This window comes from Gambusia affinis, linkage group LG03 (assembly GCF_019740435.1).
Source record: "Gambusia affinis linkage group LG03, SWU_Gaff_1.0, whole genome shotgun sequence".
In the NCBI taxonomy this organism is placed as follows: domain Eukaryota; kingdom Metazoa; phylum Chordata; class Actinopteri; order Cyprinodontiformes; family Poeciliidae; genus Gambusia; species Gambusia affinis.
Genome location: NC_057870.1, coordinates 24,371,206 through 24,397,555, shown reverse-complemented (window position 1 = coordinate 24,397,555; position 26,350 = coordinate 24,371,206). Strand labels below are relative to the sequence as shown.

Genomic DNA, 26,350 nt, shown 5'->3' with positions numbered 1-26,350 from the left:
TTATTGACAACTTTGGAAGGTTTAAATGTGTGAAGCTGAATTTAATTTCTAGTTTGCATTTATTTAAACAGGGTTCTGCTGATTTTTATGTATACATTCATATAGTTAATTGTACATTACATAATTTGTGGCTCATTTAAATTTCCGGTTTTAATAGGAATTCATAGAGTACATGTCACAGACTTGTGCAATTATTTATCTAAAATGTATTTTTTGTATTATAAAACCAGTTAAAAATCTATATAAAAGAAATTATTACCTTCTGTTTTGCTGTGCTTAGGCAACACTGTCCTTAAATGTTGGTATTTGTTTACATGCTTCTTTAATCTTCTCATTCCTGGATCTCTTGATATAGAGAACTCCTTAATTCTGTGTCTGATCCTCCCATGGATTTTATTTCTGCTAAAAAGGGAATTTTTCTTCTCTATATTTGTCTGCTACCCTTCTGTGTGTTTTTAAAGTGGGGGATTCAGATTGCTCACCTTTCTAACTGCACAGAAATTTTATTATGATTCATATCCTCAGTCTAAATGATGACTAAAAGTGAACTGCAGCAGAAACAACTTCAGTTCACAATGTATTCAAACTTCAGTGTCAGTGCTGTTGCTATGTATTGGTAATATACAGCAGGAAGATATTGGAACCAGGAAGTATTTGAACCTCTGCTAATTTTGTATTTTTTCTCTCTTTCTAACAGTTTCATTTTTGATTATAGACAGATCATCAACTATTATTAAGAAAAATGCATTAAATGTTAAGTTAAAATTAGATCTTTATGTCATTAATTGAAATTTGAAAAAATAATAATAATTTCTTAAAAATGATCAGGGGATGGGATAAACATTTACCCCCAAAGTTGAACAATTGGTACCACTGTTGCCTTGCAGTAAGAAGTTCATTGGTTCAAATCCCAGCATTGGACTTAAACTTGTGGAGTTTACAAACTCTGACTTTCTCCCACAGTCCAAAAACATGACTGTTGAGTTAATTGCTCTCTCTGTAAATTGTCCTGAGGTGTGAGTGTGGATGGTTGTCTATGTTGTGCTGTGATGGACTGGTGACCTGTCCAGGGTGAACCCTTCCTCTTGCCCAATGACTGCTGGAGATAGGCACCAGTCCCTCCACAACCCTGCAAGGATAAGCAGATACTACAGATAATAGATGGTTAGATTAAAATTAGTCTGTTATTAATTCGGCAAAGCAGCCGGTGGGCAAATAAATTAGAGAATGTTCTCAAATCCTCTTACATGTCCGAAGAATAGCTTTAAAATGTGTGGTGTGAAAAGCCTCTAGAACACCGGTGTCAAACTCCAGTCCTCAAGGGCCACTTTCCTTGAGGATACCAGTATAATCACAAAGAATTGGTTTTTAGATGTGCCCGAGGTACAAAACACTGGAATGAAACGGCTTAATTACCTCCTCCTTGTGTAGATCAGTTATCCACAGCCTTGCTAATGACCTAATTATTCTATTCAGGTGGTACAGCAGCGGCACATCTAAACGTTGCAGGACACCGGCCCTTGAGGACTGGAGTTTGACACCCCTGCTCTAGAAGCTTATAAATCCACTGAAATATCTGCAATCTGTGACTTGATGTGGCCTGCTTGAAAGGGCGAGGTTGGAAAATTATGTTGTAATCTTCTTAGTTATTCAGCAGTCAAATTCACTGACCTCAAAGACAATGCCAAGTAAAAAGCTCCAAGACTGTTAGACTAGAAGTCAATTGGCGGCAGTCAGAGTCTGGGAGAGTGGAACAAATGTTATTAAATTTGACAGACAATTAAAGTAGCAATAAGACAGACGTCTAGATGTCGTGCTATGAGTTCATTTGCTATTTGAGTGATGAAATGCAAGGACTCAGTTTCCCTGCGATGTCAAAGTAAAAAGGCGCAAACTCATTGTTTCAAGACTAGCTTAAATTCTCCTGGTTTATTACTGTTACCTCATAAAATGCAGCACCTTTCAAAAGGATTCAGAGTCCTTGAAAGACAAGTCACCTCTGGATATTACACAACCTTGTAGCATCTGTGTCTGGATTTTTCTAAACACTTCCCACCACAGTTCTTCATTTGACCCATGTTGCCATCAAATTCCTCGAGTGTAGATTACAATGAACTCTTTCTGTGTAATGTATGAAACCACAGTGATGTCATGGAGGCTATTTTTGAGACTTCCTAAGAAGCCCACAGAAAAACACTGAAACGGCTTTCAGGATCTGTGTTGAATTCTCCAGTGTTGCTTTACTGGTAATTATGTGTGAAGTCTGCAAAGAATTTATTACAAATGATGTTAAAACTGTTGCCAAAGAGTCATCTATAAATCTAATCACATATATCCAAGTTGCTAACACACAAGCCACTGGTATGTTATGCAACATGCTGTGCTGACTGTGTCTGTTGAGCAACAAGTCCAGTTAGAGTTCTTTCCAAATTATTATTTTGAACTGGCACCACTAATTGAGAGTTAAATTTCACCGCCCCGGCTTTAGTTTAATGAAAGGTCTTACATCAGTTGTTTTGCCAGCGAGAGGGAAATAACTGTTGGTCTTTCTCACAGCATGTCACTCTACGTCATTGCATGTTACTTAAATGCCTGTTTCACGTCCTATTATAGAGCTACTGCTATCTACACCTGAAGCTGAACCAGAACTGATATCTGCAACATGACCATGACCCCCCAAAAATACCAGTATAATCACAAAGAATTGGCTAACACAGTAATACATGGAAAGCTCTGGTGATAATCAAAACCCAGATCTTTATCTGACTGAGAACTGTGACACGTAACTGATTCTGTACAAGAAACCCCTTTAAGCATACTTCAAAATTAGGAGTGAGGCAGATAAAAAAACAAACAAACAAATAAACAAACAAAAAACAAAACAAAAACAAACAAAAAAACAACACAGGAAGCAGAGCATCAATCAAGTTCCCACAGATCATTTACAGCCTTTTACAGAGACTGGTAAAAGGCTGTAAGATACAAGAAGTGTTGAGATCAATTTGTCTTAATATCTAATTTACAACACACGCTTAAATAATGAATAAAACATTGTTAAACATTATTGTTTAATTCACCTGTAACTTCCCACTCTGTTCTTTAATATTGGATGAGTAACCTTCTGCTCAGAACTAACTATTGCGAAGTTTATGTCTGCAGGTCAGAAAAAATGCTCGAGTCCTTATAAGGGAAACATATCCGGCTCGTCACGGCTGTGGAGCCGAGCCTTTGACCCGCTCGGAGGCATTGTTTGATCACCATACACACATGAAACAATGATCAGAATGGATCACGTCTGGAGGAAAATCTTCTTTGCTATAATAGTTATCTGTAAGTATAAATCATGTTTTTTTTTCTTCGACATTAAACTTTTTACTTTTTAAGCATCGCATTGTCGAGGTCCCATAATTTGCATGGGATTCCAAGAAGTAAGTTAGTTTTTATTTTTGTATTTTTATCGTTTTCTAAGGAATTGAGTTTTAATTATTATGAAATTGATGGCAGTTTTTGTTGTTGTTGTTGGTTTTTTTTTAAAAAAATCTCCAATAGACTTTGTTCGCATCGGATGAACGTCATTGTAAATTTCATAAACTGATCATGAATGTCTTATTTTGGCTTCTAATATGTGTTGGTCAACTTGTGATCCGCGTGGCGAAAAGTTCCACTATTTCTGTTTTTCGCAATTACTACTGCTTCATGCGACATGCCGCCAGATATTGTCCTCCGCTATAAGCACATTGTTTCTAATACTCAAATAAAATAAAAAGGCACATCAATAAGTACTGGAGTCTGCGTAATGAATGTGGCTGGTGTGCGCTGCAGGTAAAAACAGGCGTGGCAGGACAGGGCTGCTGCTTTTGAAGTTTTTCCCGAGTTCAATATCCACATTCCTGGTCCTGGTGATTGCAGAGGGAAGCGCAGCAATGCCTGTTTAGGCTTGTGACACTGATAAAACAGGAGAACTCAACCTGCTTCCACCTGAGGGTGTTTGGAGACTTTTTTGATCATTATTCTGAGAAGCACTTCATTAAATGAATAATCTCCATGTGTTGCTGCTTTGTCTGTGTTTTTTCTTGCTCCCTTGGGTCAGGCTTTGCAGGTGTTGGTTATTTGTGAAAGAATAACTCACTCCTGACTGATGGAGGAAGTGGTGGTTTTACATGGCAACTCTCTTATGAGAGCAAAATTCAGGAAGCAATCTAACAATATATACTTCTATAATTATAATCATGGGTTGGCATGATTATGTCTATATATATATATATATATATATATATATATATATATATATGACTATATATATATATATATGTCTATATATATATATATATGACTATATATATATATATATATGACTCTATATATATATATATATATATATATATATATATATATATATATATATATAATTATTATTATTATTAAAAACCTGTTATCTGTGTATTATCTGTGTATTTCTTTGCATTTTTTGATAGGCCAATACAAATTACAAAAACAAAAAAAAAATTTTTTTGCTATATAAATTTATTTATTGCATTTGGCTGGTCCAGATCACCTTTTACTTTTGCACAAATCTTTTTAGGATATTTCTCTCATCTTTGCATGTAGCCATTCTCAGTCAGATGGCTGGACAGGGTCACTCTAACACATATAAGAGCTTTGACCCAAACCTGCTACTGGAGCTGCCTGTGTATTTTGGTACACACCCTGCTGCGAGGTGAACATCTCAATCACAAGTCTTTTGCAGGTTTTAATTGCTTTTCTTAGGATTTAGCTTCATCCAGCTTCGCCCCAGCTTTGAAGAAAAACCCTGCATCATGCTGCACATCAACTTTGTGCTGCATGATGCTGAGTTGATATGCATTGTTCATTTTCCACCATGTACACAACCCAAAAAAATGTAAACTTTGGCCTTGCCTAACCAGAGCTCCTTATTCTACGTGATTGCTGTTTTCCCTGCATGGTGTAGCAAATTTTAAATTAAATGTCTAGCTTTTCTTTAACAACAACCTTATTCTTGCTATTTTTCCAGATAGGGTAGATTTGTGAAGGACAAAACCAATAGATGTCATTTTGATAGATTTTACTTCTTGAGCTGTGAATATCTGCACTACGTCTTATTTGCAGATTTTAAAGATGTTAAGGGCAAATGCTTCCCATTTGTTATACAAATTCCCTACCTGTGTAATAAAATGCACTAAGGTTTGAGATTGTAGTGTGACAAAATGTGCAAAAAAAATGTAAAGGCTATAGATAATTTTGCAAGGCATTGTAAGAACTGTAAAAGTTTCAGAAGTCTTAATGGAACCTTCTTTGTTTCTTCTACCAGCTGACAAGATTAGCCAATCGCAGTCCTTCAATGTTGCCACCGCAGGAGCTAAGATTTTCCTCGGCCCAGCTTCTGATGAATTTGGCTACACTGTCCAACAAGCACCAATAAACTATCAGAACAAATGGTAGGAATTTACTATTTACTAATAAACTGTAAACTGTTTTTTAAGTTATAATGTCCAAAAGGTTTTAAGAGCTTTCTCGTAGAACTTCATTAATGTGATCAAAAAAGTAAAACAGTGGAAAAATATGATGACAATGATTAGTATTGATTAACTTAAACATCTTCACCTCCCCAGCTTCATGTCAGGGATAGTTTTTCTCAGTTTGGAAATGAGAGCCTGTTGCTGCCTGCAGAATGATGCACACATGGTTTTTGGTTGCCTTTCAGAATTGCAAACAAGTCTTGACATCTTGATCATCATCAGTTTTATTCACTTCAGCCACTTTTATTTTTTTTGTGATACCAAAGTTTGACCTCATTAGTCATTTTTTCACTTGATCTTACAGGTTTTTATTTATTTTACCACACCCTACACAATTATTGCCTCGCTTTTGAAAAATATTTATGAAAAAAATTATGAAATGTATTCAAATAAGTACATTCCTTAATCAATCAATCAATCAAATTTTATTTGTATAGCACATTTCATCAGCAACGCATTTCAAAGTGCTTTACATCAAATCAAACACAAAAACACAATGCAACATAGAATCAACAACAAAAACACAACATCAAGTCAGATTCTGTCAATAAATTTGCAATTGATTACGTTTCAAATACAACCCTAAACAAGTGGGTTTTTAGTTGAGATTTAAAGGAAGTCAGTGTTTCAGCCGTTTTACAGTTTTCTGGAAGTTTGTTCCAGATTTGTGGTGCATAGATGCTAAATGCTGCTTCTCCTCGTTTGGTTCTGGTTCTGGGGATGCAGAGCAGACCAGAACCAGAAGACCTCAGAGGTCTGGAAGGTTGATACAACAGCAGCAGATCTTTAATGTATTGTGGTGCTAAACCATTCAGTGATTTATAAACTAACAACAGTATTTTAAAGTCTATTCTTTGAGCTACAGGTAGCCAGTAGAGGGACTTTAAAACTGGTGTTATGTGCTCTATCTTCCTGGTTTTAGTGAGAACGCGAGCAGCAGCATTCTGGATCAGCTGTAGCTGTTTGATTGATTTGTTGGACAGACCTGTGAAGATGCCGTTACAATAAACAATACGACTGAAGATAAACGCATGGATGAGTTTCTCTAGATCTGGCTGAGACATTAGTCCTTTAATCCTGGAAATGTTCTTCAGGTGATAGAAGGCCGACTTTGTAACTGTCTTTATGTGGCTCTGAATGTTCAGGCCAGAGTCCATCACTACTCTCAGGTTTTGGGCCTGATCGCTAGGTTTTAGTTGTAATAACTGAAGCTGTGCACTGACTCTAGATTGTTCCTCTTTAGGTCCAAAAATAATAACTTCAGTTTTGTTTTTATGCACCTGGAGAAAGTTTTGGCACATCCACACATTTATCTGTTCTAAGCATCTGTTCAGTGATTGGATGGGTTCAGAATGCATTTATGACTGTGATGAATGCAATTCTCCACCAGTGAGCTAAAAGATGTTTTTTCCCCACCTTAATCATTCTTACTCTGAACTACCACAGTATAACAAAATAATAGAAATGGTTTGAATAGAACTAATGAAACTGAGTCATGTCATGTTGTAGACTGACTTGATCACACACACCTTTTCAACTCAGTCAACAAAGATTTTCATGGGATTTCTATTTTGCCACTTTGAATATCACTGTCCATTTCAAATACCAATTTTAAGCACTTTACTTTGAGATTTTACAATATTACTACATTCCTCATGATGGCATGTCTTTTGTGAAGATCACCAGATAAACATTCACAGATCATGACTGAATTCTTCCATCATTAGACCATAGAGTGGGTGGTATGATGAAAATGAATTTCTTCAGCCTTGTGTGCAACCCTATTTTCACAAGGTCTTGTTCTTTTGCTTTGTGGTTGATTGGCACTTTCCACACAAAAACACATGAACAAGACGACCTTCTCTCATAAACAGTAGAATGACTGGACATTTCCATGGTATTTACACTGGCATATCATATATTTAACAGATGAATGTGGTACCTTGAGTCATCTGGGTATTGTACGTATGTTTTCAGTTCCTTGATTATTTTCCTGTTATTGTCACTGAATGTTGTTAATTCTCCCACGGCACACAAAAGCCATGGGAGAATTATATATATGAACATGAATTGCTCTCTTCTTGTGATTCATGTTGTAATATACCACATTTGGGTAACATTTAGTTAAACAGTAATAAAACTTCTTCTAGGCCAGAGTGACACTCCCAGTCTGTACAGTCAGTCATGCTCATAGAGTAATTTAATGTCTGGAGGAGTTCCTTATTGTGTAACTCAGGGAAAACTAGTGCCTCTGATCATAGTTTCTGACTGTAAGTCTCCCTATGACACACCAGTATACGTAATGTTTCCTGTCATCAAGTCTTTAAAGAGTCACTTTTTACAGTTTTTGATATTTATTTGGTTTCAGACGTGGTGAAGTTTCATTGTTATAAGAAAGAAGTTTATATTTGCAACTTAAAGTTCAAGTCTCTGTTTTGCATTCAAACTTGCACCAACTTATTTCTTTATCTCAGAGAATTAAAAGGAAAAATATGAGAAATTTACTCTCAGTAAATTTACTTTACTGCTCATATGCAGTAAAGAGAACTTACTAAGATGTTCAAACTCTCTGCCAAATGTTTCTTCATTCTTATTTTGTTCTGCTCTGGATGCATTTTGTTGATTGCACGGAAGCATCCAAGCACTGCCATGACCTCTTGCAGATCCATGCAGTTTGTACCTCTCTCTGATTTGTGTTGCAGTGCTCCAAGTGCAAAAGTGATTGAAAAACTAGGGAAAAATATTTCCTAATTGAGAGCTCCAGGTCCTGACAGGATCGAGGCACTCCCTAAAACTTTGAGCGCATCCAACTATCCTGGAGGAATCTTTCTCAGAATTCAGTTTCTAAATCAACAAGTGACGTGGTTTTAAAGGACTGTGGCACATGAAAAATGTGTAGTGGCACTTTTTAAGATGAGCATCTGGCTTGCATGTAGTTTCAAAATTAAACTGATATATAAATTTTGGTTTAACCATACTTAGCATGTGCTTTTATCTTAAAATTGCATGTTGGTTGGACCCCTTCTGATAGCAAATTTACACAATTTTTTGCTTGCCTTGTTAGCTTGTATTTTTATTTTGTTTTTATTAAAACACCTTCCCATTATCAAGTAAGAATTAATTCATAAGAGTTCATTATTATTGGAGGTTTAGTGATTAATAATCCTGTTTTCTTCAGGCTCCTAGTTGGTGCTCCATGGAGTGACAACAGGAAGGGAGATGTTTACAAGTGTCCAGTCCTGGGATCCAGTAACAGATGTGAAAAGCTCAACCTTCAAGGTAAACTTCAGAGTTTTGTTTAACTTCCACCTTCTACACTTTACTCAAAAAATGCCTAACGAAATCTACAAAGCTTTCTCTTTGAATTTTCCTTCTTAAGAAATGTAAGAATCATGTTAACAAAGCAATTCATGCAACATACTTCTAATTTATTTCCCACCTCACAGATTCTGTTACAATTCCCGACGTGATAAGTGTCAACACCAACATGGCTCTGGGTTTGACTCTTGCTCCCAACCATACAGGCCAGGATTTTTTGGTAAGTTTTTCTGTTGTTGTTGCACATGTATTGTGCATCTCAAGTGTAATGTTCAGCTCATCCTTTTAAAAATTGGGAAAAGCATGTCACAACTATGAATATGCCAGAAGGGGCAGTTTCTATTCTATTCTATTCTATTCTATTCTATTCTATTCTATTCTATTCTATTCTATTCTATTCTATTCTATTCATATGATCAGTGTCTATGGGAAAATTGAGACAATTAAATACAGGCTAACCCTCTTTTGCAGCCTGGAAGAAATAGGCTGCAAAATATTTGAGAATGCAACTTCAACAGAACAATGATCCTAAACAAAAGTCCAGAGTGAAAATATAGTACTCTAAATCAAAACAAATTCATGTATTAGGATGGACTTTTCAAAGACATTTTCAGAATCTGTGAAAACACTTGAAAACTGATGTGTTTACATATTCTCTGTCTAAGCTGCCTAAGCTTGAGCTATTTTGCATATACCACAAATAGTTGCAGTGAACAAAGGTCAAACAACATATTGACTCAGGGGAGCTGAATACAAATGAATGGCGCATTTTGTTGTTTTGTTTGTAGAAATTCAACTCAAAACTGTCATTTAAGAAAAAAGTTTGTTGTTGTACATATTCAAAATAAAAAGAAATTTATGGGGAATGAACTTTCTTTTAAATGACACTACCAAACCAACATAAACAGAAAAAAGAAACAGATGTATATCTTGATATATAAATAATGCACACCCACAACCAGGGTGCAGGATGTGGAGGGTGCAGGATGTGGTATCTAACTTAACTGACAGGATCAATGTTCATACTGCAGTATTTCTGCCCACCAGTCACAGCTTGGTGCTGGTACAATATAGTGTACAAACATTACAAGCCAACATCGAATGACAGTAGTTATAACAATAAGCGTTCCTATAATTTGATTCAAATAAACACCTCTTCCCATTGTCTTAGTTCATAAATTCAAATTCTTTTAGTGGTTCACCAGATCCTTTCAGGACTAAATATTTCCAAGCTGTTGCTTTAATTGACTTTATGGTAGGCTTTTGTGATTGTATAGTGTTTTGTTTTTGTGTTTTTCTGTGTTTCTGTGAAGCAATACAACTGTAAAAATGTGCTATGTAAATAAACTTTTATTTAATTACATAACTTTACTCAGTGCTTCCTTCTGGAACCTTTTGGCTGATGTGAAAACCAAGTAAATGCATTGATCAGATCTCTTGTTTCTTCTTCTGTCATCCCTGCTGCAGATGTGTGGTCCTCTTTGGGGACAGCAATGTGGTGATCAGAACTTTTATCCAGGAATTTGCTCGAAACTCAACCCCCTCTTTCAGCCTCAACCTGCCTTTTCTCCTGCCATTCAGAGTAAGCAGTATTTTTCCCTGTATTCACTTTATTACAAATCTGTCTCTTGTTTCTCCTAACTCTCAGTCACATCAGTTACTGAACCCAGCAGTTTATTATATGGACGCATTAGAGGAAACATTTAAAGAAAAGACTTTGCATGAATTTTAAGCTTTGACAATATTCTTTTCTCATGCTTCAGTCCTGAACTTGCTTAAGTTAGCGTAGCTCTGAAAAGAGGCTAGTTCCTTTTCAGAGCAAAAGTCATTGAAGTCCCCATCATTGATAATCTCTATCATTGTTCCTTTTTTGGTGATGTAGGGCAGATAAAGTCTCATTTTTTTGTACTTTTGGTTTCAACCGCTTCTAAAAGCAGCCAAGCACTTAAAAAATCTTCCATTTACTTTTTGGGTAAAAAGTCAATGTTTTTGGTGTCTGGAAATTTGCTGTAAAAAACCTCCTGATTGTTAAGCAGCATTCCACGGGCACTGCGTTGTTACCTAGCGACCCTAGCTAAGTCCAACTCTCTTTACCTAGCAACCTAAGCAGAACTTTAGCACATTTTGATAGCTGATTTTACCACTATGCTCTGTACAATGGCTGCTGGCGAAGACAACTGTTGTGTTGTTGAATTACTAGACAGAAACCATTTACTGCAATGTTTTTGGTTGTGCAGGAAGTTGTGCTTTTCAAAGATGTAAGGTTCTATAGTTGCACATTTGTTTGCAGCCATTTTCACGTATCAGTGTAAACGTTGGGTTGGGGGGCATGGCCAGCTGTCGTTTATTTAGATTTAAAGTGACATGAGGCTCGAAAACAGCTAATCCTGAAAGGAGCTTAAAATAGACAGAACTGACCAGGCTAAAATGTCATTACCTATGATTATGTGTAAAAAATAGAATGAACATGTGTTGTATAGTTCATAGATCTATCTTAACATGTTCAAGGAAACTTAATAGGTAATTTTAATAGGCAAAATACCATCAAACAAATATTGCTTTTGTCAATTGAAAAAAAACTAAACCAGTGGCTCAGTAAAAGTTAAAGACAATTTTTTTTTAGTGTTGTTTCTTTTTTTAATGATGCACTAACTAGCCTTCCCTCTAATCTACAGCATGTACAGGATTGATGGACATTGTGATTGTTTTGGACGGCTCAAACAGCATTTATCCATGGCCACCAATGACGGAGTTCCTGCGCAAATTGATACCTTCTTTAGATATTGGACCTCAAAGTACACAGGTGACTTTTGAGCAATTGAGTTACAACAATGCTTGAAGGCTCTTTTTAAAATGTTTTTATCTCACAATAGATGAGCGTCATTCAGTATAGTGACGGCCAAAAGGTTGAATTCAAACTGAATCGATACACAGACAAGGGCCAGATGCTTAATGCAGCATCCAAAATCACACAGATGTATGGTACTTCTACCAATACCTTCGACGCAATCTCATTTGCCAGGTTGGTTTGACAGTAAACACATTTTTTCTTTTAAAATACATGCAGAGTCTGATTTTTTTTATTCTTAACTTAGTGGCTTGGTCATTACTTCCTTTCTTCTTTTCTTAAAGTTTATTTTTGGTAAAACTTTATTTGACAGGGTGAGCACAAGACTGACATGACTCTGTCTTAAACATAACATAACATCTGTCATGAACATGTAGGTGTATGAATGTCTATGACTGTTGTCATAAAGTGTCATTTGGAAAATTATGACAGTTTTAATGCAAAGTTGCTTTAAAAGTTGCATTAAAAGTCCTCTGAAAGTACCAACTTTGCATTAAAAGTGTCATTATTTACCAAATAAATAAAGTTGGTGATTTTAATGGACTTTTAATGCAACTTTTAAAGCAGTTTTGCATTAAAAGTGTTATTATTTACCTCATAACACCTCATGATAACAGTCATAAACATTCATAAAGACTCCTTCATGTTACAGGTGTTGTGTCATGTTTATGACACAGTCATGTCAGTCTTATGCACACCCGTCACATAAAGAGTTACGGTTATTTTCATTATGTTGTTTTTTTATTGTAAAGTGTCTTGGCATCACATAGTGAATTGGAACTATACAAATGGTTGAATTGAATTATGTTACTGTAAAAACGTCTTTTGTTTGTAACCTTACCTCAGTAAGGAAGCTTTTTCTGCAAGCAACGGTGGCCGACCTGAAGCTGCTAAAGTCATGGTGGTTGTTACTGATGGGGAGTCACACGATAGCTACAACAGAGACAGCGTCATCGCTGAGTGTGACAAGCAAGGCATCATTCGATTTGGTATTGCGGTATGTGATTAATTATTATGTACTCTAAATACTGAGTAGGTTAAAATCTCCGACAAACATCAGATGATGCTTTGAAACAAGACAAATAGGAAGCTTGGAATGGGTGCAGTGGCTTCAACATTATTGACCTCCCTGGTAGGCGTGTCACAATAACAAATTTTTATTTTTATTAACAACAACAAAGTTTTTTCAGAAATTATTGCAATAAATTGAATAAACCTTGTATTCTAATGAACATTTCACACTGCAGCTGGAAAACATTTCAAATATTCAAAATAAATAAATAAAACAACAAATAAAATTGATTACTTAGTCTCTGTAAACAAAATAGTTTTTCAAAAAAGAGGCTTATTTAGACCAAACCCCCCGATTGAAGACTTTGTCATCCAATTTTTAGTAGAAATAGAAAAACAATAAATTATGCAAATAGAAATTTTAGTTTTCTTCACTCATCATGTGATTAATTGATTTATTGCTTGCTGCGACAGGCCTACTCCTTGGTAAATTTGTGTAAAAAGCCTTTAAAAAATTTTTATTAGCAGAATAATGTCACGCCAAAGAAAATTTGACTACACTTGTTCAGTTTGTAAAAATACCAGAATTTATATGTTTTTTTGTTTTCAAAAAAATAATCTCCCTATTGAAAGGTGAACCTTGGACTTTTGCAATGATTATTGTTGTTTCTCTCTGATCAATTTTATATCAATATGTATAAGTTTGGTATTTCCTTTTTGCTCCCCAGGTGTTGGGTTACTACATCAGAAACAACATAGATACAAAAAATCTCATCCAGGAAATCAAATCCATTGCCAGTCAACCCACAGAGAAATACTTCTTCAATGTGTCAGAAGAAGCAGTCCTTTCCACCATCGCTGCGACTTTAGGAAAACGCATCTTCAGCATAGAGAGTACATATTATTTCCATTTTGTTTTTCTGTCGATGTACATCTTCTGTAGGGGACAATCACAGAGATGAGAAGTGGAAAGTTTACATTTCACTGCTACTGTTGATCAGCCATCCTGTTTTTAACTTCTCTATTGTGCTCTGTTTGCCTAAGGTACTGGAAAAGGGGGAGATGGCTTCCAGATGGAGATGTCCCAGGTCGGATTCAGTGCATACTACTCCAAGCAGCAGGTACAGAAATAATACAATTGTAGAAGAAATATAGATTAAGTAATTATTGGTGGATCTATCTCCATTTGGTCCTTTCTACTTGTTAAAAGGAGAATTAATGTGGCCACAGAGTCTCAGTATCTTTGTTAGAGAACCTCCACAGCTTTAAAAACCATTTTCTTTCAGTGTTACTTTTATTTCATTCTAGTTGAATTAGTCACATTTTATTTGGAAACTCTGTGTTGGTAAATTACTGAACCACAATGTGTTGATGTTTATGACATTTTCCTGGTTGCCTTGTGCTTTTAGGATATGATGATGCTGGGAGCAGTGGGAGCATATGCCTGGAGTGGGACTGTTGTCCATCAGAAAGGATCTGTAGCAACTATTTTCCCTTTCTCTGCCTTTGAGGGAACGCTTCAAGAGAGAAATCACAGCTCACTGCTGGGTATGCTTTTGAGGTTTTTATTACCACATCCTCCAAATTGTGAATATTTGCTGTCCCATATCATGGTGTTACTCCAGTTCAGTCTTCATATTTAACAGATGTTGTGTTGGATGACTGAATGGCCAATAAAGCTAAATGTTTCTAGTACCCACATAACTGTTGTTCAAGATTAGGAAATAAGTTTGATTTGAATGTGAGATTTCATCAGATATTCTCTGGAGTATTATGAACTTGCTGCCTCAATCTAAACATAGCAACCAGTCTTGCTAAATACTCACTTCATAGAAAGTGCTTTTGTAAAAGTAGCATCAACAATGTTTGTCAGACATTTTAAGTTTAATTTAAAAACTACCTTCTGCAGGAAATATCTTTTATGTAAAAACTAAAATGAACACAGTCTTTCTGAACATGAAACAAATACTTGTTTTGTTTTGTTTTTTTAAAAACATTTAGTGTTTTTGCACAGAAGTCCAGGTTTGATGTCTGGGTGGTGGAGGACAACCTGCATTAGTCGTTGCTGTCTTTTCACTACCTGGTGGTACTTTCTCTTTCTGTGCCACACTGCGACTGACGTTGTTTCTTTAAATTTAACTTATTGTTTTTAAAGCTAAACAAAACTTTGTCACCTGCATAGAGTGCACAGCAACCTTTAACATTTATAGCTGGCACAAATTCAAAATATTGATTGTATAGTAAAACAAGCATCACTTTCCTCCCTCCATTGTTGTTTACGTTTGGGTTGCTGGCAGATTGGTATGTTTTACATGTGAGTTGCCCTCATGCTGAAAACATGACTTGTGCATGTGCAACACAAAGTAAAACAGGAAAAAAACTAACACCCAAAGGAAAGGAAAATTTTAAAAAACTAACACACAATCAGTCACTTGGATAAGTATATCTTTTTCTTGTTCTCCTGGGCAGGTTATGCTCTCACCACACTGACTGATGGGTCTACAGAATACTTTGTAGCTGGAGCTCCTCGCGCCAACCATTCCGGACAAGTCATCATTTACACTGTGAACGCCCAGAAACAACCTGCTGTCGTGGATACAGAAAGAGGGAAACAGGTGTGAAGATTAGATGATGTATTCACCTTGTAAATTCTGTGGAAAATGTGCACTTTTTTCTGCAACCAGATCAGATTTACAATGTGATGAATAAGCAGCTGGATCTTGTTACAGATTGGGTCATACTTTGGGAGCGTCCTGTGCTCACTGGATGTAGACAATGATAAAGTTACAGATTTGCTTCTGGTTGGAGCTCCCATGTACATGAATGAGGTGAAGAAAGAACAAGGCAGAGTCTACTTATTCTCTGTCACCAAGGTAACAATGATTTAAAAAAATCATCTTTAATTTTTAGCATTTTTAACTCCAGAGTCTTATTCTCTGTGCATCACACTTTGTCTCTTCTTCTGAAGGGAATACTGAATGAGCAGGGATTCCTCAACGGTCCTTCTGGAAATGAAAATGCTCGTTTTGGAATGGCTATCTCTGTCATTCCTGACCTCGACCTCAACGGATTCAGTGATGTTGTGGTTGGAGCCCCCATGGAGGACAAGGAGAAGGGTGTGATTTACATCTACAATGGCTACAACAAGGGTCTAAAAAAAGACTTCTCACAGGTACAACACACAACTTTTGTATTTAAGAAATACAAAAGTTTTCTTAAACACATACAGCAGAATGAGTAAGAAACAACGGCGTCGGTCTCGATCCTCATTAGTCAGATTATTCTGAATCTCTCTAGCCACTGTTCCTCCCATTGGATTGAGACGCAACATTTTAGGCCAGAATTATGTCAGTGTGGATTCATTTAGATTTTTAAGACTGAAAAAATTAACTGTCAAAAATTAATGTGGCATGATGAAGTGCACCTGGCTATTTCCAAGAAGTCTTTGACTTTCAGTACCACATAGTAGCTCAGTGTCATTGTGAGTCTATTTGGAAATAATTTCAAGCCTATTTTGACCAGAGATATGACTATTGTTGGACTTCACAGAGAATCCCAGGCTCCAAGCTGAATCCTCAACTTCGATATTTTGGAAGATCCTTAGACAGCAATGAAGACCTGAATGGTGATACCATTCCTGACATCTCCATTGGTGCTTATGGGTCCGTTGTCCAGCTGTGGTGAGTTCCAGAAAAAAATTTGTGTGGGAACACTGTGAATGTGGGAACATGCAACTGATATTACTTTTGATTTCAGGTCCAGAGGAGTGGCAGTTGTTACAACTAAAGGCTCCTTCAAACCTGATAAAATCAACATTTTAAACAAAGACTGTGACATTAGTGGACGCAAGCTCTCTTGCTTCAATATGAACATCTGTTTTAGTGCTTCATTCAGACCCACAAATCCTGTAGGACCCCTAGGTAAGCTAGATTCCTCAAAGTAACTTTAAAGCGGCGGTTTTCAAAGTGTGAGGCGCGCCTCCCCGGGGGGGCGCCAGAGCACTTTAGGGGAGGCGCGGTGCGAGGGAAAAAAATAAACCGGAAAAGCTATCTGCTTGCTGTCTACTGATGTGAGAGAAACGTCTTTTACGCACACGATCAACTCTGTGGATTTAGGAAAAAGTTGGTACTGTGGGGTGCGCGTGTGGAGCGGGGATCAGTGGAAATGTTTCCCCCCTTAGAGGATGTTTTGGCCAGTGATGTCAGTAACGTTACTGACGTCGGACCACTTTTTTCAGTAACCAGTAATCTAACGCGTTGCTATTTCAAATCCAGTAGTCAGACTACAGTTACTTATCAAAATCATTTTTGCGTTACTATCTTCTTTTGTTATTTAATCGTATTTCCTCTACTGGTCTTGTCGAGTGACCGACGTCTCTATGCGACAGAAATGTAAACAATGGAGGGAGATGCGCGTTTTGTTGGTGGAAAAACTGGAACTATTTTGAGCTTCTGTCGACAAGTCCGATTATTATAAGCGGCTTTGGGCTTCATTTTTTTAAAGTCGCTTGCAGATTTAATGAGTGGCGGGTTGCGCCGTTTTGGGCTCGTTTTTGAACGTGAAGTTGCTCATTTGGGGTTGGGAATAAGCAGAGACTCATAATAAATCCCAGAATTTGTCCGTCATTAAGGTAGTTTTACTCCGTCTCTCCCTGTTCATCATTTCCAGGATGATCCGTCCCGCTGTGTCTTTGTTAATGTCAAGTTAATGTATTACCTCTGAATGACGTCGAGCTTCGCGTTGCGCTCCAGAAAACTACAAACATCGAGACTAATTTAAACAGCGCAATAAACGTGAAAACAGCCACGAATAAACGTGTCCGTAGTTGGCAATAGTTATAATGGCAAGTTAGCACCGTTATAATTATTAATATTACGGTAAGTGTCGCAGCCATCGGAGCTGTGGAGCTGCAGTAGGAACTCTGTGCGCTGCGACATCAAACTCAGGGGCGTAACGCAGAATCTGGAGGCTGGGGGGAGGGGGGCTTTAAAATTCTTCTTAGAGTTTTCCAGACAACAGTGGACCACACAAATTACTCATGTTTTTTATTTTTTGTACAATCTCCTCTTCAGTTCAACCTTATCAGTGGAGACACATTGTTGATGTTACCATTATAAAATAACTTACAATTAAGTATTGGCAAAGCTCAATGTGATTTTCACAGGAGGCAGAGCGTTGTTGTTAGCAGCTGCTGAAAGTAACTAAAAAGTTACTTAATCCTGCAGTTAGTTACTTTCCTGCAGTTAGTTACTACTTGACTTGGAAAGTAACTTAGTTACTTTCCAAGTCAAGTAGTCAGTAATATAACTAAGTTACTTTTTCAAGGAGTAATCAGTAGTCCGATTAAAGTTACTTTTTCAAAGTAACTATGACATCACTGGTTTTGGCCAGAGCAGGGCTGAAGGTGGAGTTTTTAGAACTCCACCCCCCTCCGCCCCCCCCTCCACGGGGGGGGGGCAGCAGGCCTTAAGCTCCTTGAAGGGGGGCTCACCCTTTCATACTTTGAAAACCCCTGCTTTAAAGAATAGATTTGAAGGAGCATAGGGACTGTGCAAAACACATAAAGAGAAAGAAAATTGCTGTACCTTCACCAGACCTAAACTACTTTTTTGCACAGTCAGTTTTATTTATGAGCTTTTTTGTTTTATGAAAATGTGTTACTAAAACTATATGGGTACCCAAAGTATGCCTCAATAGATTAGAAGTAAGCTGAAAAGAAATAGATCCCACATACAGGAGCCAGATTTTGAAAACTAATGTAGTTAGGACAGAAATGCTAAGATTAAACAAGCAATAAAGGAGGGGAAAATGTGTTGCCTGTTGGTATAAAGAACTTAATTCAGGCATTTCTAAAATTGTAAGAGCAAAGTGCTTCCAAAATGCTATAAAAACACCTTAAAGTTGTTGACAGTTTTCCCTGCCAGCTCCTAGTCCCAAACATTATAGCACTGGGAATAAAACTTCAAGAATTTCTAACTAAGAAAGACATGCTTAAAATCAAAGTCACATGTTGTTTCATGTATAGACAAAAAAAGCATTCTTTTTATTTTTTGGCCTCAAAGAACACCCAATCCCTGCTCACTTCCTCAAAACTAGCAGCAGCAGCAATTAGCAAACACCTGGTAAACTAGGTGTGTGCTTAGCTTGTCATACCAGTCCATTGCTCCTAAGAATAGTTGAAAATGGCATGATGAAGAAGCATTGTTGTGAGGATGTGCTGAAGGTGGAATTTCAGAAAGAGTAGGAACTTTTTAAAGAGATTGTCTGGGTTTTCCAAACTTACCATAGTTTCAAAGCATTTTTATTTTTGTTTGAAATAAAATCAAAAATGTATTTGATTTGATGGATGAATTGGTGTATGTATGGGTCAAAGAAAAGTGTGTAAATAATAAAGGAACAATTTATTCCAGCCTTAATTTTTTTTTTTTCAAAAGTAGCTCTTTATAGTCTAAGTGATTCTCGGAAACATCTGTCCCAAAATGTTTGCATATTGGAGGGATTCAATATTTAAATCTCAAATATTGTTTTCCACTTTTTTGTTGATTTTGTTTCTTTAATTTCAGATGTATCCTACACGTTGACTCTGGACGCTGACCTGAAGGGTTCACGGGTAACTTCAAGAGGACTGTTTGAAGTAAACAATGAACGATACCTGAAGGAGAAGATAAAAATATCCTCCACATCCCAATGTGTAGATCGCAGGGTTTATGTTCAGGTAAGTTTTCACCGTCAAATCTTTTTGTGAACAATTTCGCTCTCTTGGTCTATTTCTGGAGATGTAGACTTGTGTTGCTCTTTTTTTAATACATCAAACAGGAAACACCAGACTTAGTAAATTCCCTCAGTGTGAAAGTAGAAGTTGAGCAAGAAAATCCAGACGTCAACCCTGTCCTTGACAGTTTTTCTCCAAATGTCTTCGAATACTTTGTAAGTAAGAAGATTTAAAACATGTTTAAGTGATAATAAATTAGTTTGCTAATTAAAACTGTAGCACTGCATCCAGCTGAATTTATTGGTCCTTCACTGTTTCAGATCCCTTTTACTAAAGACTGTGGGTCAGATGAATTGTGTGTTAATGATCTGGAGCTGAATGTGAAGGTGGACAGGCAGGGGTCCAGGTAAGAATGACAGCTTACTGCAGTCCTATATAGTACAGCACACTTGATTTAACAGCCCCCAGTTACAGTTTTACTGCTCTCATTGGCTAGAGGTGTGCAGAGATCCTCCATCTCTCAGACCTATTTAGATTCTACTAACAAAGTGCTTTGGTTGTTGACTTATATCTCCAACTGATTAGCATCAAAATAAGACCCAATGAGGGTCTAAGTAATAATTAAAAGATTTTTTTTTGTCAAGATTAATGTATAATTGTTCCCTGCTACATCATGATTGTCCTGCAGCAGATGCAGTCAGTCAAAGTGCTGAGTATAATGATGAGTCATGGTTTCAAACATTGTGTTGACATATTCCGTTGGTACAAATTGAAGCATCTCTTTTAATAACAGCCTTAAATCCCTGTAATTTTTTTTACCAGAACAACAATTGTAAACCAGTTATTATATGACAAGAAGCCTTGGAGCAGTACAGACAAACAGCTGCCTCCATGCTTACTGGCAGCCCTGGTAAAGATGTGAAAAAGGGCTTAAAAGATGTTTCTGTAGCATAAACCACATAAAACACACTGCAGGTAAACTGAAGTGTTTCAGCTGGATAATGTTTCAAACTGTCTGGTCAAAGCAGAAATAGGTCAGCAGATGGAAAATCAAGCTTTCTGAGTCTACAGACCTAAAGTCTGTTAAGTATTTGGAGGGTGAGCACCTAGTATTTAGTGCCAATTTTGACTAAGCCATTTTAATTGAATTATTTCAAATAAAAGCAACAGTTTCAGAGAGAGCTTACCACAGCTTTTAAGAGCTTTTTTTGGCTTCTGCGTTTGTTCTGAATGTGTGGAGTATGCTCAGTTCCCATAAATCCCTCTGTTATATTCAATTATTGTCACAAAATAAAAGAAAAAAACTGTGCTTTTCCATTTTTTTTGCATTCAGATTCAATAAAGTTTTCTGTGCGCTTCTTTTACAGCTCAAGTCCCGTTCTGTTCAGCGCCAACAACCGGGAACTGAAATTCAAAGTTGTTGTGAAGAATAAAAATGAGAATTCATACAACACACAGGTCTCTGCCACGTTCTCCAACAACCTCTTCTACTCCTCTGTCACTGCTGTGAGTATTTTATGTTTCTGTGTATTTGAGTTTATTCACAAATGATTGGCTATTTTATGTCACGTTTGAATTGTTATGAGCAAGTCAAACAAAATCTGCTTTGCATTCACTGAAATTCTACTGAGTTTACAAGTCTTCAAAGTCAATGGTAATAGAACACAAAGCTATAAATATTATTGTCTGGTGTGTACTTTGTATTTGCAGACAGATGAAGTCAAATGCACACCAACACTAAAAAATACAGTCACCTGTCAGGTCGGATATGCAGTATTAAAGAAAGACCAAGAGGTAAGTATAAATACTGTTTTCTGCACTGGATTTGGTTTCAATATTAATTTCTCAAACAGCTATGATTCACACCCTGTTATTTCATTATAGGTTAACTTTGAGATCACCTTTGATTACAGTTTTGAGTCTCAGGAAAACCAAGCCGTTGTGAAATTTGAGGCCAGAAGGTACAAAGACGTGGAAATCCTTTTAACTCCACTTTGACTTTCTTTAAATGAACATTCATGAGATGATAATAATGAGAGGTGTGATTGTTATCATATGATTTGCAGTGATGGAATAGAGGAAAATCCTGCCGACAATACTGTGCAAATATCCATTCCTGTGCAATTTGACACAGGAGTTGTGTTGTCCACGTGAGTCTGTATTTTTTTTTTTCTCAGTTTATCAGTAATATAAAATTAAAGAATAGCATCGTGAAATATGTTAAATACTTTTCCTGTCATTTCACAGGCAGTCAAATATCAACTTTTATGTGGCAGACTCAACCAATCAAGTGGTAACCACGGTGAAAACTCTGGATGACATAGGACCGGAGTATACCTTTACTGTGAAGGTGCATTTAGCAAATCCACCTTATGCAGTATTATTGTCTCATTTTATTATTTTTAAAGACTAAAGCAAAATGTGTTCAAAGGTCTCAACAGGCATATTCCCTCCCAGCCTCCTTTTTCTCACAATAAGTCTGCCAGTGAAAACAAAAGGTGAAAATCCACTCCTGCATTTAACCAGCGTGGAGCCACAAGCTGTGAGTGTTCCTATTCTGCAATAATGAAAATACCACCACATGCATATCTTTTTGCCAATATAATTTACAGTAAGTGGGGTGTGATAAATGCATTATTGATGGTCTTGTTCTCCATATACAGGGAGGATCTATCAGCTGTTCCACCAGCCTACAGAATCCTCCAGATTTTGGTGAACAAACCCAGACAGTTTCATTCAGAGAGGAGAATCTCAAAGGTACAAAGACACTGGTAAGTAGGTGACTCCTTTTGTTTAATGTTTATCTTGTTTTTATGGTGTGGTTATGGTATTTCCAGTTGTATGTTTTCATTAAAGTATCAAATCCTAAATCTATCTCTTTTATGTTTACCTTATTTAGCACATGGTAGCAAACACAGTGCTTGCAGCTTTAAATGTGACTGTATGAGATCTGTCAGCTTATTGAAACTACATATTACTCCACTGTAAAAACTGTTTCCAGGACACACATTTTGTACCATTCATGATCTATTTCAAATTATATGATTTTTAGAACAAAATAATAATACAAAAACAATGGAGTAGATTAGTCCAGTCTTATTATTTAATCACTAGGACTGAAATTACAAAACAAATATGTCTAATTGTATTATTTTGGGGGGCGTTTTCTGCCAGTATGCTTTTCATGTTGATGAAGTTCCTGTGCCAATTATGCCAAATTGATCAGCTATTTTCTCCTTTTTGTTGTTGCTGTAATCCTTTAATTGTTGTTTGTTTTTAACCTGATAGGACTGTACAAGTGCAAAATGTGAGAAGATAGAATGCATCCTTAAAGACACTGAAATAAAGAATGACTATTTGGTAAAGGTGAAAACAAGAATCTGGAATGGCACATTTATTACGGTAAATTTCTACCTTATATGTCTTCAAATATTTTTATGTTACTGATAATTGAAATCATACTAATATCTTAAATCCACAATTTTTCTGTGCTAGGCTTCATATCAGAGCATAAATCTGATTTCCAGTCTGGATTTGAAGACCTCCAAACCGGATCTTCTCATTGTCCAACACAAGCATCTGGATGTAAGTTCACATTAAGATGTTTCTGTTTGTAAAACACAACAAAACATCTCGTGTGAATCTACGTAATTTGAAATTTTACTCATGCAGGATGGGTTTATTTAGGCATTTTCTATTTGTGGCAACTGTACATCAAAGAAAACATAAGTTAAAAGTTCATTTGTCAGCACTCTTTTGAGACAGATCTTACAATGACCTTGCCAAAACCTCTTTATGTCCAGGTGGTTTTGCCTGTCAGCAAACCTGGAGAGAAAGCTGATGTTCCAGTTGGTGTGATAGTTGGTAGCGCCATAGGTGGCCTGGTGCTGCTGGCTCTGGTTGTTGGTCTGCTGTATAAGGTAAAGAGTTTTACCATTTTCTTTATATAAAGGACCTTCGCGAATCTGTTAAAGCAGTCTCAAGCAGGGGTGGAAATTAGCACCTGACACTGGCCTAATGTGGTATGAAGTGGCGTGTAAATTGGAGCAAAGCAGCCGCCACTGTGGCGGGTTGACAATTTGAACAGAAAAAAAAAAGCTGCATTCAGTTTGAACTTCTGTCCAGGCGAGGACTGACTGTCTAGGATACAGACTGATGTACATAATGTCCATATCTGGCGGTCCTACGCTGTCGTAACTTAACAAAAAAGTATATTAAATCAAATTTTTATCGACCGCGACAGCCCCATTTGTTGATTTTATATTGACGGACATTGGGCTAATCCAATGAAATCCCTCAGTCCTCCTTGGCCCGCCCCTCCCCTCTAGGTTTATAAATAATGGCATTTCAGCCCGCCGAAGTCTGAGAAAATGAGCGGATACAAGACGGGGTGGGTCAGAAAAACTATGACAAAAGCTAAAAAGCTCATAAGCCCATTCAGAAAAATGTGTCAAACTAATCGATATGTTAATTACTACACTAACTTTGATCGTTGGAGGACATTCAGTTGCGGACAAGCGATTCAGGGGCTTTATTATGGTTGGAGGAGGATGATGAGAGAGACATGACCAGGGACAGATTGAGGAAGAGTTCAGCAGGGCAGAACTCTTCCTTACAGGGCAGGAGTGAAGATGTTCATAAAGAAAAGATTTTATGCAGGCAGGAAGGTAGATGTGTGTGAGAGGGAACCTAACACTAAGTTCCAGGTAGTCAGAAAAACTCTGGAGTAACACAAGAATGATGGTGGCCCTTGGAATTAATAATGAACACGTTCTGAGATATGTTAGTAATAATTGTTAATTTCAATAGAAAATGTAATAAGTAAGGGAAAACAAATAAAACAGTTAGAAAACAGCTATTGATGCAATTTAAAAATGACTAGACACATCTTTAATAAATACTATTAAAGATGTATTGTTGCCAACATTTGGAAATGTTCAACATATGAACTGCATTTTTCTTGGATTAACATAGCACAAAATAACCTCCATGTTTTTACTCTCTAGTTTGGATTTTTCAAAAGAAAGTACCAGCAGCTTCAGAAGGAGGATGATGAGGACTTACAGACCCATGCACAAGATAATGAAGTTTTGTGAAGAGGAACCCCTTCAGCCATCTCTCTGTCTGTAAAGTTCTAGTGTTGGTATTGGCACATCTGTAGCGCAAACTGATCAGAACATATTCACTGGAAACTGGGCACTTTAAGGAAACAGTTGCTTGTAAGTTTGTGGATGAATGAGATTAAGTTCTTTAGCTCTTTTACAGGGGATTAATGTGCTTTGCTTTGTGAATTGTAGAGATTTGTGACAAATGTGCACTGTTTGTTTTTCATCATAAATAATATTTTTTTAGGTTATGGATGGACTTTACAATTAGATGCAGAATTGTCATCTGTAATTTTACACTGTAACTGGATCCTGGATGATTTTTGGGGAGGGAATTGTTTGTTTTGTTTACCTATTTTGCTTTAAACAGTTTGTGCCACAAACTGACTTGGGGATTAAATTTTGCATCTGACTCTCAGGGCTACTTTTATATTAAAAGTACTAATATTAACGGTCTAAAAACAAGATAGAAAATAGAATAAAATCCTGTAAGTGGTAATTTACAACACCCTCTTTATTCATTGGAATTCCTAGTTATAGATGATGAAAAAGGCCTTCAAATAAATTCATCTAATTGCAGTTGAATCATCAGCTGAACAAAATTGCTGCCATTTCCTCAGATTGGAGATCCATCCTCCTGACAGTTTGGTTGTTAGTTTATCACACTTCCTGTTGTTTTCATCTGCTTAATCAATGCCCTGATAATGTGGTTAAGTTTAGGTAAATAGCCATTTACTTTCTGCTATTTTCTGAGTTCCGAGGATCAACTTGTATGGCATATCCTCTCATATTTTCTGTTTGGAAAAGTAAGAGAATAAAGCTGTGCCACATCATATTTGTATCCCAGAGAATCAGGTAGTCATTCAGAAATAATAAAGGCAAAAAAATATTCCCTACCATAGATTCAATTTGATCTCAAATGAACAGTTAGTTTTTCAAACCATTTTAGCGTGAGACTCAGCTGCTGCAATAAAACATGGATTTATTTTAGGAACTTAAAAATGGAACATATTGTATGTTATTGCTGTGTTTAATTTAGTTATTTTTTCTGTATGTATTGTGAGAACTAAAAGTATGTTTTACAGAGTTTTTTTTATTATGTGGAGTTGGAACTTGATACACTGCTATTGATTATATTTGTGGTACTTGATTTTTATCATTAGAGGCATCATTTATTAGTCATTTGTTGGTGAAAGCCCACCATAGGTTTCAGTTAAATTATTAAATTTAAAAATTATTTAGATAGTAAAATAATATGTAAATAAATAGAATGCTGATATTGAGTTCTTTCATTACCAACAATGTTGTTATTCAAATTTAACACATCCAAATGTTACAGTACATTTGTCTATATCAACTTAATCTCATGTTAAATTCTCCTACACGCATATTTTTTGTATTTCAGATCTCAAAGCTTGTGCTTTAATTTATCTGAGATGGTGCATCATGTCATTGTTTTTATTAGAGGTCTATGTGCCAATATGTATTTATGTGCATTATGTTTTATAATGTTTGGGCATTAACTGTTTCTAAAGAAATTTAGTTGAGTAGAAATAAAAATGTAACATTTTTGATGGAAATCTGCAACCTGAAACAGTTATAGAACACTGAATACAGAATTCCATGATATAAATTAGAATGTTTGTTCTGATGAGGTTTGTTGGCAGATTTAAATTAAATTTAAAAAAAAGATATATTCAACATGCTTGTCATTAAGTCCAAATTTTTGTAATAGAAAACTTTTTTTTCTTTGGTCTGTCCTTTTTTCATAAACTGCAAACAGAAAAGGTTTTAAACATCAGTCTGTGTGTAATTAACT

At 36.4% G+C, this 26,350-nt stretch overlaps 1 protein-coding gene across 1 annotated transcript; it reads left to right on the top strand.

Moving 5' to 3' along the window:
- Positions 1–3,203: 3,203 nt before the first annotated feature.
- itga2.2 (integrin, alpha 2 (CD49B, alpha 2 subunit of VLA-2 receptor), tandem duplicate 2) lies at positions 3,204–26,347 on the top strand. The gene is made up of 30 exons (XM_044112441.1): positions 3,204–3,330; positions 5,330–5,456; positions 8,716–8,816; positions 8,984–9,075; positions 10,323–10,437; positions 11,531–11,658; positions 11,729–11,877; positions 12,550–12,700; positions 13,443–13,608; positions 13,759–13,835; positions 14,124–14,262; positions 15,184–15,329; positions 15,444–15,587; positions 15,683–15,886; positions 16,264–16,394; positions 16,471–16,634; positions 19,278–19,429; positions 19,531–19,641; positions 19,747–19,832; positions 20,794–20,932; positions 21,137–21,220; positions 21,311–21,387; positions 21,493–21,576; positions 21,674–21,776; positions 21,858–21,968; positions 22,090–22,197; positions 22,715–22,828; positions 22,922–23,011; positions 23,230–23,346; positions 24,433–26,347. The coding sequence occupies exons 1-30, from the start codon at positions 3,276–3,278 to the stop codon at positions 24,520–24,522; spliced, it is 3,555 nt and encodes a 1,184-aa protein (XP_043968376.1). The 5' UTR covers positions 3,204–3,275; the 3' UTR covers positions 24,523–26,347.
- The last annotated feature ends 3 nt before the right edge of the window (positions 26,348–26,350 follow it).

Coding starts and splice junctions, on each gene's coding strand:
- itga2.2 (XM_044112441.1), top strand. CDS start 3,276: ATGATCAGAATGGATCACGTCTGGAGGAAAATCTTCTTTGCTATAATA. Junction 13,609..13,758: donor ACGCATCTTCAGCATAGAGA/GTACATATTATT, acceptor TGTTTGCCTAAG/GTACTGGAAAAGGGGGAGAT. Junction 15,887..16,263: donor TAAAAAAAGACTTCTCACAG/GTACAACACACA, acceptor TGGACTTCACAG/AGAATCCCAGGCTCCAAGCT.